The sequence below is a fragment of the Lissotriton helveticus genome, chromosome 3_1 (assembly GCF_964261635.1).
Source record: "Lissotriton helveticus chromosome 3_1, aLisHel1.1, whole genome shotgun sequence".
Taxonomy (NCBI): domain Eukaryota; kingdom Metazoa; phylum Chordata; class Amphibia; order Caudata; family Salamandridae; genus Lissotriton; species Lissotriton helveticus.
In genome coordinates this window covers 731,051,510-731,067,919 of record NC_136061.1, presented here as the reverse complement: position 1 = coordinate 731,067,919, position 16,410 = coordinate 731,051,510, and the positions used below count along the sequence as shown (strand labels likewise).

General features: G+C 40.3%; 1 protein-coding gene across 15 annotated transcripts in view; it reads right to left on the bottom strand.

The window, feature by feature from the left end:
- The window catches only part of PPFIBP2 (PPFIB scaffold protein 2), a 1,415,596-nt gene that overhangs the window by 458,964 nt on the left and 940,222 nt on the right, over positions 1 to 16,410 (bottom strand). For 4 of the 15 annotated variants that reach the window (XM_078680881.1, XM_078680882.1, XM_078680885.1 and 1 more), the window contains one exon: positions 1,505 to 1,693. The exons of the other annotated variants lie outside the window; for them this stretch is intronic. In XM_078680881.1, the coding sequence (XP_078537007.1) occupies positions 1,505 to 1,693 (189 nt within the window). The remainder of the gene's footprint in view (positions 1 to 1,504; positions 1,694 to 16,410) is intronic. 15 annotated transcript variants of the gene reach the window in all.

Below are 16,410 nucleotides of genomic sequence, written 5' to 3'. Positions count from 1 at the left end.
TATCATGTCCTTGGCCTTAAGTAAAGTCTAGGGTAAAGCTAACTCAGGAAACATAAATGGGAGAGTAAATGGAAGCAAGGATTGCTGGTAACAGAAGTCCATTTGGATTCATGCGAGACAATGAAACAGGACATCACCAAGACAACAATCAAGTTCCTCCTTCTAAGATTCCGAATTCCTAGTTGCATTTTGAAAGTAGATCCATGTTCCATTGTTTAACTGTGCCTCATCTGCAGTTGTTTTGTTCATGTGATCAGTCTTACAAACGACCCTTCATTGTTCCACTGACTATAACTAAACAAATATAAAAAATATGAAGAGGGCAACTGATTCCAGGAAATACGTAGAAGTTGCTAACTGAATTCTCCACAGAGGTACTGCCTTTGGGCAATGCTGGTCAAAGTAGGTATAAGTGTTACTGCAGAGGTGCTGGGAGGAAAGGAAGACCAATGAAATCAGAAAGTTTAAAGTTTCAATCCAAAGTATGGCATTACCAAAATACTAGTGATTCCATAAGAAATTCCAGATGTGACACATTAATGTATTACTTATAAAAACTAGGCTATCAATGTAACTCTGCTTATGAGGAGTAGGTTGTGTGAATAAACTGCATTTCTTATGTCTAATCTCCTTTTCCTCTGTCCGGTGGGTCTCCTGGAGTGAGGCTAAGTCTAAGGTAACTATTTAACTTGTAACGTCTAAGTGCTTTCATATCGCCCTAAGGTACCATGTAAGAACCGTATACCTAGCGCGATGTTCCATATATTGACACTGACTGGTTCACCACTGTCTCGATTCGGATGACAAATGGGTGTCGGTCCACTCTGCTGTCTGTGCACCAGAAGGGTTCTGCTAGGGTATACTTTCTGTCCCTCCACTTAGAGCTCCATGCAACACTAGCGGCGACCCTTCAGCGCATTGCCACTTCTCAGGTGAGACAGCCAGTAGTACTGGGAGTGCCATGACATTATGATTGAGGTTTGCTAAATCTCGCTTCCAGCAGTATCATCCCACCACTATTTTTCTTCTCCAGATCTGCCTCTCTAGACAGGGGGTAACAGTGACCCGTTTCCCTTGTGTGCCTTCGGGATTGAAGGAAATAGATCGCAGTCGGTAAGCAACTGACAGTGCCAGAAAGTAAAAGGGTAAATGTCCGCCGGTCAATCGGTGCACAAATACATGCAGGATGATGGCAAAGGTAGATTTTCCTCTAGTCCATTCTTCTATATTTACTCTTTAGTGTAATAGTCAATAACACGACACAAATATTCTGTGAGACTTTGAAAGCAATGTGGCCATGTAATTTAATCACTGCTAAAATAAATATTAGTGAAGCACCAAATTATCTTGCACAATTGAGTGCAATTAAACTCCATGTCAAATAGCCTATGCTACAGGTTTTACATAGAAGTAAATTATTAGACATTGTACCACACCAAACACTAGTGGTTAGTGAACGAAAAGCAAACACTGCAAAACTCATGCTCTGGAGTACTTCTCATACAGTGTCCCCGTCACATCTAGTGCATCTCTGGTGAGGAGCTTTTACTAATGAACTTGTGCTGGCCGATGTGTCTTTATCTGAGTTTTCAGTGTTTCTAGCTTGACACTTTCTCTCCTTGATTTTAGAATTGATCTCAAGCTGCATCTTGCACATCTGCTCCTGCAGCTCATTGATCAGATTTACTACCGACTGCAAAAGGGGAAGCACAAGAGATTAAAAGAAAACAATGCAAAGCAAGGAAAAACGGTTTCTAAATTAAATTATATATATATATATATATATATATATATACACACACACACACATATATATATATATATATATATATAGAGAGAGAGAGAGAGAGAGAGCAAACGCAACAGAAAGTGTAAAGCAGTAATGAGTAATAATGAGGACATTAAATAGGATGTATTCCAAATCAGTCACTATAAAAGAAAACGGCCAGAATATATACGCATACATTATTTTATTCTTCTCAAGCTAAAGTTCTAGATGCAAAAGAAACAAAACAAAACCACCCAGTACTTAACACCATATTAGATAACATAGCCTGAATAATACTGTGTTTGGATTTTGAAGTACATATAATGCAACAAGATAATGGAATTGTGAAAAGAATAGCCATATTTTTTCTATGTGCAGCAACATGCATATTGATCCATATTGCTTTACCATTAGAATTAGCTTTTGAAGTTTGCCTTTTTCTAGATTCATTGTTAAAAGATTAATGACTCCGCTGCAGCATTCCTTTTAACACCCATTAGTCCCAACTCACACAATGCTGGGGAGAACCTTGTTTGTTTCACAGTGGTTAAATATTTTGTAACGTGTACTTCCTCTTCTCTGCACTGTAGATAAACCCAAACGTGAATGGGTATACAATTGTTCCGTAAACTTTTGTAACATTTCCTGTCAATTCTAACACTTTATTTCTTGAAAGAAACAGTCCATATCGAGAGAAGAAAATAATGTATCATCTTTCAAAAATCTGAATTAAGTATCTTAAACTGATGTGCGGTATTGTAAATGCTCTTTGACAAACACAACAAAACTCCACACCTAGTGGCAGAGTTGAACATTTTAAGATATCAGGAAAACGTCCAAAACAAAAGAAGTAATCTGCCATTCCAGACACTGCAAAAATGCCACACGTGTTGTCGGTGGGCACGGGGAATCTGTCACTGGCTCCTCTCACTTATAAATATTGGTCGCCAATACCATTCTGTGGTGAGGTTAAAGTGCAAACTTTCCCCTGACTCTTTACATTAAACATTTTAGTGGTGCTATCAGTGCGGATGCGCATTTGTTTCCAGACTAACAATCCCGTAATTAAAGCAATTCTTGTGCCAATTTCATAACCTAGTCGAGGGAACACTGAACTTGAACAAGTTGTTTGCTTAGTATGAATCTCCACCCATTTGGGTTTGCTTAGTTGCATGTATTAAAACTGTGTGATGGTGTGGCTTTGATGCCAACCAAGATGGTGGCGTAATTTTGGAGCTCCGCGCCTGCGCTCCCCCTTAAGCTCCGTTTTACATGGAGAGCGCTTCTCTTCAGGGCTAAAAATGTAGGTTTGTGAACTGTCTTCATAGCGGGAAGCATTTGAGCTCTTCTCCTGACGTTTTACTCCTGTTTTTGGCACTTTGGAAGATGTGAGCCGTTTTCCTCATAGCGGCCGCCATTTTAACTCTACTGCACCACGATGATTATTTCTCTTCAGGACTGCCTAATTATTACCTTCCAGAAGGGCTTGCTATCTGTTATTTAAATTGGGCAAGTGAATTTTCTTTATTATTACCTACCTTGTTGTTATCTCAGCACTTTGAGAAATATGGTGTGATAGTTTTGTCAACAGCCGCCATCTTGTGACTCTCTCTCCACACCTCATGACCAATTCCTTATTTCAGGAAGCGATTGTGAATGATATTTCAAGTTGTATAAACAACTTTCCTTTTACTTATTACCTACCTCAATGCTTCCTCTATATTTAATGAGAAATGGAATGTTCTATCTATCAATGGCAGCCTTATTCGATACAAAAGACTGTGATTATTTTAGGTATTACATCGAATATATCTCAGTGAAGACTTCCTTTCTCAAAATGTTTTGAAGTCTTTTTCTGCATTTTAGCTTTCTTTTTGCTTATACGCAACAGGAATATCTAAGGACCGTAGGTACTAAGACGGTGGACCCTGCGATTTTCATTCAGATCTGAATCTCTTTCATCCTCACAAGACACTTGACTCTATTGTTCTGTTTTCCAAAAATTCATAAGCTAGCATAATTTATTAAATTATTTTGTCTCTTCTATGGGGAGACTAAGAAACCTTAAGCTGAATACATCTTCTAAACCTTCGAAGCAGTCGCACTCTGACTCTGCTCTCAACGACATGGAGGACATTTCTCTTCAGAAACACGATCATCCGACAGACACCATTCCAAAATCACATATTTCAAGCAAACTACCTGCGATTTCTACCAAGCAACTGAAAAAAGATCATCCTTCTCCAGCGAACACATCTTCAGCATCCATTGATATAATCCTTGAGGAAACTCACGCCTTGAAACCCTTCATGGAGGAAACCAATAAAACTTTGCAACATCTGGATGATAAATGGTCTTCGTTGGAGTCACGTATGTTTGTTGTGGAACAAAGAACGGACTCTCTTCAGGTCTCTTGTTCTCGTATTTCAACTCTGGATTCTGAAATAGCTTTACTTAAGAAATAAGCGGAGGACTTAGAAAACCGAAATCACAGACACAATCTTTAAATTTATGGCCTTCCAGAAAATATTGAAGGTTTCAACCCAACTGTTTTCTTTCAAATATTCTTGCCCAAGCTCTTGGAATGATCTTCTACTTCTTCTCTTAACATTCAAAGGGCTCACAGACTAGGTCTCAAGACTTCTGCAAAACCTCATGGAGTCGTCATGTTTTTCTTGCAATATACAGACCTTTCGCAAGTCTTGTCTGTAGTAAAGTCCACAAAACAAGTTTTTGGGGAGGTTCATTGTCTATTTATCTCTCAAGATGTGGTTAAAGTTACAGCTGATCGCAGCAAAAAGTGTCTTGATCTTCAACCTCAACTGTTTTCTATAAATGCCAGATTTGGACTAATTCATCCCAGCATTTTCAAGGTCACCTATAAGGAAAAGACTACCACCTTCGATGATCCAGCTGAACTGCAGGAATTCCTTCGCCAACATGGAGCTGTGGCTATAGACACTTCAAAACCTATTTGATTTGTTATTTTGCTTTGTCTTATCTAACTGTTTCTTGTTTATGTAATTCCTTGATTGTTGTGTTGCTTGTATTTTTGTAATACTCATTGCATTAGAATGTCTTTCCTATTTTCTCTCTTTTATATCTCTTCAAGTGTATTTTCTTATCTATATTGCTTTCTTTCCCTTCTATACAGGTATAGTTTATTTCCCGTCATTTGCTTTCCCTGTGGTCTCTCCTATATATTGGTGTCATACCCCTGGTCTTTCTGGGGTTCGGTGGAGTTACGGTGATGTCATCGTCATCTTCTGGTGATGCCATCCCTCATTCTGTCTTGTGTTGTAGGTATGTTTTTCAGTCGTCATTTGTATGACATATATTGTCTTTTTGTTCTATTTTATGACTTGTACTGTCTCCTCGTTGTCTGCTATGTTCTACCTTTCTCTCAGTTTCTCTGCACAATTACACTATTTCTCTTTTTTCTTTCTAATATCCTTACTGTTGCTCTCTTTCCTCTCTCCCCTAATCAATCAATACTCTTTTCTTTATATTCTTTCCCTTTCACTGTTTTTTAATCCAATGATTGGTCTTATCACTGTTCGCTTAACGATTGTTCATATTATTGCTTTCTGGTTACATTCCGAGTTACTACATGGAATATAAGGGGATTACATAATATTATTAAAAGACAACGGATGCTAACCCACTTAGCTAAATTAAAAAGGGACATTGCATTACTCCAAATTAAAGAAATGCTGGGTGGGGAAGGTTTTTTCTTCTCCGGCTCTAGGTAAGAAAAATAGTGTTTTGATTCTATGTCATAAAAGCCTCCATGTTTCTGCTGTTTACCAAGAATCTGATTCCGATGGTCTTTGGGTTATTGTTAAACTTCTTATTGATAAAATACCCTTCGTTATTTTTAACGCATATGGCCCGGTCTCCGTTGAAAAGGTTTTCTGGACGCAGAACTCTGATAAATTCATTTTATTTGATGATGATTACATTGATTTTGGTGGTGACTGCAATCAAATTCATGATCACTTATTGGAAAGACATTCGCCAGTTAAATTTGTAAATACTAAAATGCACTAATTTACTTCCACCATACGCCGTATATCTCTAGTCGACATTTGGAGACTTTGTCACCCAGATCTCTGAGAATACAGCTACTTTTCACCTCCACATCAATCACAATCCTGTATTGATTACTTTTTTTTAATTAAACGCAACTCAACATGCCCTTCACTCTGAGATGGGATCTATTTTAATATCGGACCATGGCCCGGTTTTTGTGGACTTTGATCTGATACCTTTCACACCACATACTGGTAGGTGTCGTTTTAATTATTCATTACTTGTGGATCCTAATTTCTCTAGCTAATTCAGCTATTTTGCCTCCAGATTCTTCTACTGTTATGATTTGGGATACTTTTAAGGCGGCTGCTAAAGGTTTTATAATGAATTTTGTCTCACAAAAGAAAAAATCTTTTGAGGTACAATCTACTCAATTACTTCATAAAATTAAGCAATTAGAGTACACCTATTACCATTCCAATACTAGATATTCTTTAAAAAATCTTATTGATGCAAAGCTTACTTTTAACAGACAATCTACAGAAGCCGCTTTTTCCTAGCTTTTAAAAAGCAGCGCTCGCTTATATGGAGGCCAAAATAAAATGGGGAAAATATTAGCCAACTACTTAAAAAGAAAGAAAGAACTAGAATAGAATCTTTACAGAGTAATGCTGGGTCTCTCCTATTTAAAGATGATGATATTTTAAACTAAGTTGTTTCATTTTATAAAACCTATATACTCCAGAGGCTCAACCAGCTCAAATAGATTTCTCCACTTATTGTCAATCTATTAATCCTACTCTTCCCAATTTATTGATTTTAATTCTCTGGAATTTGATCTTACCTTAGCTGAAATTACTCATGCGGTATCGGTTTTACGACGCGGGAAAGCTCCTGGGCCCGATGGGTTTACTGTCGAGTTCTATGAACATTTTGCTAAGCTCCTTCTTCCAAGTCATTTACTTTTATTTAACTCTTTTATTACAAATGGTTTGTCTCAGGGCACTTTTCAAGAAGCCATGATAGCTTAATCCCAAAAGATAATAAAGACCCTTCCCTTTGTAAAATTGATCATCCCATTTCCTTAGTCAATAATGACTAAGATTTTTGCCATAGCTTTAGATGCTGAAAAAGCGTCCGAGCGGATTGGATGGGAATTTATGTTTCATGCTTTAAAATGGGTAGGTTTTCCTCCCAAATTGATCTCCTTAATCTCGGTTATATTTGGGTCCCAAAGCTTCTATCTTCGTTAATAGTAAAATCTCAGATTATTTTTCTCTTCTTAGAGGAGTACGACAAGGGTGTCCTTTATCTCCTTTATTATTTGTAATAGCGTTGGAACCCTTTTTAAGTAAAATTCGACAGGATGCTCAGATCTCTGGGTTTCAGCTTGGTTCTCAGCAGATTAAAATGTCTGTTTACGCAGACTATATCCTTTTATATTGTTCTAATCCAGCTACTTCCCTCCCTCCTTTCTTTCACCAGGTTGATGTTTTTTCTCAATTATCAGGGTACTGCCTTAATCCAGATAAATGTGAGTTTTACCTCCCAATGTGGTATGCCTTAAACATTATTTTACCCACATTGGATTTTCCCAAGAACTTTCTAAACTCAAATATCTAGGCCTATGTTTTTCCTCGTCTATCCCAGAAAGTTTAAAATTAAACTTTGACCATATTATAAAATCTTTAAAAGATACTATTACACGTTAGCATCCTCTTTTTCTATCTTGGTGGGGTCGACTAGATTTGATTAAGATGATGCTTACCCCATTGATTATATATACTCTTTCTATGATTTCTGTGCACATTCCCGGACATTATTTTAAGAAAATTGATACACTTTTAACTAAATTTCTCTGGAAAAACAAATCTCCTCGAATAGCCTTATCCTACTTTAAAAAAGACAAATCTAATGGAGGCCTTGGATTCCCAGACTTTAAATCTCATCACTCTGCCTTTTCTCTAAAACAAGCTTCCAGTTGGCTTTCTTCAGAACTTTCCATACATCCCCTAGTGCGGATTTCTTTAGAGAAATCTTTACTTTCCCCTTTTTCCTTTTAAGAAATTCTTGTTTCCAGCAATAATATCTCCTGTATACGCTCTCCCATTATTTCTCACTCTCGTTACATTTTAACTCCTCTTATACCTTCTTCTTATCCTTCTATTACTTCTCTTTCTCAACAACCTATTTGGCATAATAAATTATGATGCATCAAAAATTGTACCATCTAATATCTTGGAGATCCAAGGGCTTGCTTTGGACTTCCCAACTTTTGAATAATAATCTTCCCCTATCCTTTACTGATTTACAAACAAAATTTGCATTACCTAATTCTTTTCGTACGCAATATAAGTCTCTACTTACGTCTCTTAGGGGCTCATTATGATCGCGGACGGACTTGAGTCCGTCCGCGACCATCGAGGAGGAGGGAACCTCCGCATGGCCTACGGAGTTCCCTCCTAGCCAATTAGGATGTGACCGCCACCCTGGCGGTCACATCCTCTATGTTTAACATTGCGGCGGGTGCAGCTTCAAGCTGCATCCGACGCAATGTTAAAAATGCATACATTGCATTTGTATGCAGAAAGCGACAGGCACCGCGCGGTGCCTGCCGATTACTGCATACAAATGCAGGGGGGTACCATAGGTACCCCCCATGTGCACCCCCCACCCCCCCTTCACCCAGGGGGCCCGCAACGGGCCCCCGCAGTGAAGCTCCATATGCTTTTCCACGGCGGAAAACCCGCCGTGGAAAAGCATTTCTTTTTGGGCATCCTAATATGGCTGGCGGTGTCTGAGAGACACCGCAACCATATTAGGGCTTTTCCGCCGCGGTTGTAAGCCAATCGCGGCGGAAAAGCTGCGGACGTAAACCTGGACCCACCAGCCATCCTAATGTGGCGGTGGGTCTTTGGTGGGTCCGCTGCGGTTTTTCCGTATCCTCCGGGCCGGCGGTGGCTTCCGCCGGCCCGGAAGATACGGAAAAACCGGTATCCTAATCTGCCCCTTAATCAGTACCTTCTTACATTACCATTAACCCTGTACCCCATATAACATGTTCTACTCTTTTTCCCTTATTGGATACTTCCCCCTATGCATCTTCCATTTAAAAGTGTCTACTATCACCCTTGAATAGACTTAAGTCAAAGACTGAATTGGCTTGGGAAAGGGATTTACAACAATGTTGGTCAACCTCCATGTGGGATAAACTGTGGCTTAAAACTCACAAAACATCAAGAGCAGCTAATACTTCTCAAACCCTTTAATTTGTTTATTAACGACTATTATTTCCCCCTGCAACATTAGCTGCAATATTAGCTTCCTTTTCACTCCCTCTACCTGCTGGTCCTGTTCTTGTTCCAGTGCTGATCTAAAACATATGCTATTTGAAAGTCCTAGTATCTTTCAATTCTGGCAACTAGTGTGGTCCCGACTTAAATAGATTTTTAAAGTTAATATTCCCTTTTCTTTATCCGGCATTTTCCTGGGTTCCCTATCACCTCAATGGCCTCAATTACCATCTAATTTTAAGCTGTTAGATCTGTTACTTTACATCTGATAACTTCAAATTGGAAACAAGCAGATAAAGTTACTTTCAAAGCCCGGTGGAACACCATATGCTTTCATCATATACTCTATACCAAATAAGTCACCCCCATGTCTTTAGCAATTAAGAGAGATCTTTTATGGCTCCCACTTACTACACATTTATCTTGGTCTGCTTCTAAGGTTGTAAATACTTCAGATGATGTCCGAAAATAAAGTCACCATGTTTTCTTTCTCTTACAATACTAAGATATTGTTATACAAGCATATGTACTTATATTAGTTTATATTGTGATTTTTTAGTCCCTAGGTATTATTATGCTTACAGCGTTTAATTTTAAATCCTGTTGTTTCTTCTTTGAAAGTTTTTTGTAGGGTCATAATATGTTTTTCACCCCCTGTCCCCCTTCCTCTTCCTCCTCCCCGCTTTTCTTCCCTATTTTTGGTTTTAATATTTTCTACTGCTGTAGCATGATTGTTATAACAGTTATTTTTCCACATTCTTTCACATTTCAATGTAATAATTGTGATTCTCCAAGCTTGGATATAATGATATTCGTTTTCTTTTGCTCTTCAATAAACTCAAAATGTTAAAAAAAAACCTGTGTGATAAAATGTTGGCCTACTAGAAAGCATAAGCTACACGAAAACTTGGTTGGTTGGACGCTTATGATTATCTAGTGGAACTGGGATTCAAAATGTAGGGCTTCCAAGTTCTTTGGTTGACCTGATCGCTGCAAACGAGTACAATGGCATGTGGGTAAATGCCTTCTCACGAGTGCAAATGCACTTTTCATTATTTTTAAATACACTCGGAAAATGTTCCCAAGGAGAAATCGCTTTCTCGTACATTCCAGACCATTGCGTGGGTGATCCTTGCCATTCTGTTTCTGGAAAGAACATACTCCTGTCCTTGGCAGGTGTCAATCTACAATTGTTTCCAGGATGGGAATGTGCGGTGAACAAATTGAAAATACTCAGCTTTAGATTTGTTCACAAATTATCTGTGTCGTTCTACAGTTCCCACCCCAGAAGAGATTTACTTGTGCAAAAGATTACACCGTATTAGGGTAATAATACACAGAGGAAAATGTATTTGTTAGTGCAAATTCACACAGTCTTAAACACAAAGGAGAATTCGCCCCGTAAATCAAGCTAGTTGCACTTTAGTTGAACTTATGCAATCAAGGGATTTTGTGAATTAATCCAACATGGCATATTCCTGGAAATTCAGGAGTAAACCAACCTCTCAAAGAAAAGGTTGCATGGGATTAAACATTCTTCTCTATTTCGGATCGGAGCACTCAAAAACATTGTAATTTTTTTTTAATTTATGTTGCAAAATAAATGCATGGCTAGAAATGGTTTGTCAAATATATCAATCCCCTTTTACTGAAACGCACAAAACAGTACCATGTGTGACATGTAATCGTTCATCTGGGGAATTTTACTGTTCCAGATAATTTTACTAGCAGCTATACCTTGTACTGGAATTCACTCCTCACAAGTGCTTATTCGTGCCACTACTGAATTGTAAAACGATTAAAAAAACAGAACCGAGACACGTATTCATTGCAACAAAACATTTTTTTCATTTTAAAAATACGATGGCAGTGTTAAGATGCAGGTATGTAGGTTAGCACAGATAAGCTAATATGAAAATTAAAAGGCACCGTATGCAAATACGTAGCAGCACATACTTGCCTTAAGCTTTCCAGCGACTACGTACGTATTTAAGTTAAAGAAAAGTTGATGGTACAAACAAAACGCTGACTCATTAGAAAACTATCTTCAATTTAATACTCAAGAAAGAACACAGGAAAGCAGTTTTTAAAGTTCGAGGCAAGAGGACTTATTTTATTCTCTCATGAGTTGTAACAGAAAAGAGCACCGCCTTTTGTTTACATTTTCAAAAGGTCTACCTGAAAGATTTTGGGGTGGCCCAGAATTCAAAGCCCTTTGAAGCACGATCATCTTTAAGCGGGCTCTCTGAACTTAATCGCACATATATGAAACAAAAATATGAGGCATCATAAAATAGTATATCTAGCTGTTCCTCTCATCTAAATCAATGTATCCACTGATTCTTTCTAAAAAGAAGCTTTTTTTTAAAACAATTTTAAACAATTTTTGTGGGAAGCTTGTCGTTCTCATTTGTTTTCCAAGATTGATACTTGAGTAGAAAGACTCGTGATAAGGTCCAGACAGAGAATCAGGTCACCATTTCTACCCCTAGCATTTGGTTGAGTGAATGAAATAGCATTTCTAAAGCGCGTAGCTACCCGAAGGTATCCCAGCGCTAAGGCAGTTCATAGAGGTAGAAGGAAACACCTAGGGGAAAAGCCACGTCTTTAGCAGTTTGTGGAAGGCCAGATGATTGGGTTCCTTCCGCAAGTGCAGAGGGAGTGAGTTCCACAGTCTGGCGGCATTATAAGAGAAACACCGCCCACCACTTCTAGCCTTTTTGATCTTCCGAACTGCTAGAGAAGACCGTCTGAACGCTGTTGCCTATTGGCCCGATAGGGCTAGACCAAGGAAAGATTAATTGGAGGGCCATTCCTTCCAAGCGACCTGTGAACAATGCACAGGGCCTTTAAAAGGATTCTCTCCTGAACAGGAAGCCAATGCAGGGACCGCATGGCGGGCCTTGCAGAGTAGCGAGGCGAGATCCCCATGAGCATTCTTGCTGCACAGTTCTGCACTGTCTGAAGTTTTGCAATCGCCGAACTAGGCGCGCCTAAATACAAGGAGTTTCCATAGTCGAACCGCGACAAGACAAGTGCCTGAATCATGAGTTTTCTAGCCCGGAAGGGAAGAAGCAGGAGCACTTTAAAGAGCATCCTAAGGATGCCGTAACAAGAGGCTGCAACCTTCCTGGCCTGAACTTTAAAACTGGGGTCCTGGTCCAGCCAGCCTCCCAGACTCTTTATCTCAGTCTTTGGGGCAGGGGACGGCTCCATGCAGCCTGGCCACATAGTACTTGCTTTAAACTTAATGTGATTTCCAAGAACCATGAGCTCAGTCTTGTCATCATTGTGTTTTAGATGCGACAAGTTCATCCACTTGGCGACTTCTTCAAGGCATGGGCGAAGGCCCATGGCCACCTGGTCAGGATGATCCAGAGTCACAACTAACTGAGTGTCGTCAGCATAGGGGACTATGTGGACCCCAAAGGGAAGCACAATATCCACCAGCAGAGCCATGTAGGCATTAAAAAGAGTGGGGCTCAGGGACAAACAATGAGGAACTCCACAATGAAGAGGCAGACTTTTTGAGGAAGGCTCACCTTTAAACACCCAGAAAGATCTTCCTTCCAAAAAGGACTGCAGCCACAACAATGAAGTGCCGGTTATCCTAAGGCCTCTAAGTCGGTGAACCAGAATTTGATGGTAACCCTTATCGAATGCTGCGCTCAAATCTAGGAGGATCACAGTAGAGGATCTTACTGCATCAAGGATATTTCTGGATTCCTAGACTACTGAAAGTAGTGCAGTATCCGTGCCTTGGCACGGCCGAAAGCCAGTTTGAGAGGGGTGAAGGAGTTTATGATATTCCAGGTAGGTAGAGAGTGTGAGATTTACATGTTTCTCCGCAGTCTTGCTAATAATTGGGAGAAGCGAGATAGGACGGTAGTTGCCCAAGCAGTCCGGGTCCAGATTAGGTTTCTTCATGAGAGATTTTACCATAGCCTTTTTCCACTGGTGGGGGAGTATGCTGCTGGGGAGCGAGGCGTTAATCATGTCAATCATAGTTGAAGCAACTATATTGGCTACCTGCTTCAGAATATTGGGAGGTGCTGGATCACATGGCGATCCGCTTTTGACCAGTGTTAAAAAAGCCTGGAAGGATTCCTGGTTAATAGGGGAGAAAACCTCTAAGGAGTGCCCCTGATCCGGCGGACCAATATCCTCCTGATCATGGTTAAGGAGATTATCAACCATGGAGAAGATGGAGGATATAGATTGAATTTTATGATAAAAATAATCTGCATGTTCATTACATCGCCGGCGTGACACATCCGGTGTGTCTGGAGGGAGGGGGGCTTTAAGTTGTTTTTTCGCAATGTGAAAGGTTTCCTATGGAGAGTTAACAGCCAGGGAAATCCTCTCCTCATAAAACGAGGACTGAGCCCATTTAGTTTCTGCTTTATAGTTTTTAAATGCCTCTCTATAGTCCAGTTTCTTGCTAGAGAAGAAGTCTTTCCTCCATGCTCTTTCAAGTTTTTTACAATTTTGTTTTAACTCCTGAAGTTTGGGGGAATTCCACGCCTTCTTATCGGGCCCGCCTTTCATCTGAACCAGCTTTTTAGAAAGGAACCGATCTAGAGTACCCTCTATCCAGTTGTTGAAACTTTCATTGGCAGCAGCCGGATTGATGTTACGGGGTGGCAGACCCACTTATCTACAGGGAGTTTAGTCCAAAGAAGGGATATAACTTGCGTTGGTCGAGTGTGGAAAGTCGTGTCTATAGGGTTCCATGAGAATGGGATCAAGGAGTGGTCCGACCAGGGTAGTGGAATGTGCTCTTTCCCAGATATATCCTCCAGATATGAAAATATAGGGTCCAGGAAGTTTCCTTTAGCATGAGTCACGGACAAGACCTTCTGATACAATTCAGTAGCAGCTAGGGAAGTGAGGTCGTCGAAATGCAAATTAAAATCTCCTAGCAAAGTAGGATTCGCCGCAGTACTGGCAAGGTTTGCAGCTACTTCCAGAAGCGATTTAAAGAATTGGCCATTGGGTCCGGGCAGGCGGTAAAAGAGAATACCTGAAAGGCAGAGAGTGGGGGTGAACCCAATAGAAAAATGGAGATTCTCATAGTTTTTTACCACACTGCCAAACAATCGGCAAGTAAGGTTCTGTTTATAAATGATGGCAATACTGCCGCTCTTGCCTGTCGATCTGTCAAGTCTCTGAATCAGATATCCAGCTTGCACAATATCTGGCTCTGAGGCTATTTTAAGGGTCATAATCTTTTATAAGCCTAGAGATCTCCGCTGTGTGCCGGGGCAGAAACCTGCAGTTTAATAACAGCATATTGTGTGCTTTCTGGGCGAACGGGGGGGTGGGAAGAGAGGGCAAGAACTTGAACGAACAGTGAGAGCAGCCTAAGGCAGACTCATCGAGGGAGATAGAGTGGGGATAGTTCCCCTCCTAAATTCCCATTTAGCTGTCTCCGCTGCTTAGCAGTGTAATGCAAAACATTTTGGGGAGATAATCCAGGGGGACTGGCCCCTGGTCACAGCCGGGCACAGACTGGCTTGCCGTTGGCGCATCTGCTGCGTGGTCACGTCATCCGGTGTTTTTGAAACCGGAAGAGCGAGCAGGGGTTCAGCAACTAGACTGCTGACCCGGAAGAGGCTGCTCGTGAGTGTGCACGCAATAGAAGCACAACTTACCCCCTCGAAGCTTTAAACACATCTCCCCCAAAACAGTAAAATGACAATTTACAGTTAAAAAAGATTTTAAAAGAAGAAAGTGCAAGTGCGTCTGGCGCAGTGGCTTGGTGCCTGCCAAGTGAACAATTCCCTCAGAACCACAGCGCGGTCGCGTCAACCCCCGTTTTTTAAGCCGGAAGAGAGAGCAGGGGTTCAGCGACTAGACCGCTCACCCGGGAGAGGCTGCTCGAGTGTGTGCGTGCAAAAGAAGCACAACTTCCCCCCTCGGAGCTTTATTTTGTGTTGAAATTGTTTATTAAGAAAATTTCAAATAAATCACAAATGCATATACATATGCAGAGGAAGAAATGGGACACAGTATAAATGAGGAAACCATTCCAAAAATATAACAAAGGAGGTATAAAACAACACATCCTCTAGTATTCATAAGGCGAAATTTGGGGTAAAAAAGAAAAGAAAAGAAAGAGAAGAGAAAGGAAGGAAAAAAGGAAAGAGAAAGAAAAAAGAAAGAGAAAGGAAGCCCCAGAGTAACAAACTAGTTGTGAAGAGAGATGGAAGCAAGAAGAATGATAAGAAGCGGAAAAGAGAAAAGGAAGAGAAAGTAAGCATGTTACAAGGAAGGTGAAATTAAGAAGGAAGAGTAGTCGTAGAAGAAGAAGAAGTAGAGACGGAATCATTATCCACTATGGTTTCCAGGAATGGGGACCATACTTGAAGAAAAATGGAAGCTTGGTCCTGTAGACTGTAAATTATACGTTCATGAGAAGCTGTTTGTATTATTGCCACCAACCATTCCTCCTGAGAAGGAGGTAAGGAAGACTTCCAGTGACGCAATATACAAATGTTTGCCGTGGCTAAAGCAGTATGGAGGAGACGAGTCTGTGGTTTAGTAAACTTGGAAAGGTCACGAAAGTCATGTAAAATTATGTTTGCAGAGGTAAAGGGTAAGGGCAATGACATAGAATGAGCCAAAGTGTTTCGTACAAAAAGCCAAAATGATCTGGTACGAGGGCATTCACATATAATGTGCGTTATGTCACAGCCGGAAGCAGAACATCTCCAACACAAGGAATGCGAAAGTAACTTAGCATGATGTAATTTGACCGGAGACCAGTGCCATTCATGGAGAATTTTAAAAATACAAAATTTAAGGTGAGCTTCTCGAACACCCTTATGTAATCCTTCCAAAATAAGATCCCATTGAGTATCTGAGCATGTCACCGAGAGGCGTGTTTGCCATTTCAATTGAAGAGCTTTGGAAAGAGGTTGCGAAAATAGAGGGTGCATAAAAGTCTTATAAAGACCAGAAGTAACACCCTTAAAAGTGCCCCAGAAATTCAGGTAAGATAAAATAGGAGAAGCGAACAACAATTCAGGTGTTGAACTTAGATGTTTTGTGATAGCTTGCTGAAGATGAGAATATTTACAGGATTGAGTGGGTGGTAGATGAAATTCCTCACTTAATTGGGAAAAGGATTTAAAATTGTCACCATGGAACAGTTGTTCCAGGGAATGAATACCAGCTTCCTGCCATAGAGGCCAGGATATAGTTAGACCTCGAACTCGAATAGCCGAATTAGACCATATAGGAGCATTAAAGTGAAGCCGCGAATTAGATTTAAGGAGACGGTGACTACTTTGCCAAGACTTAAACATGGCAGAT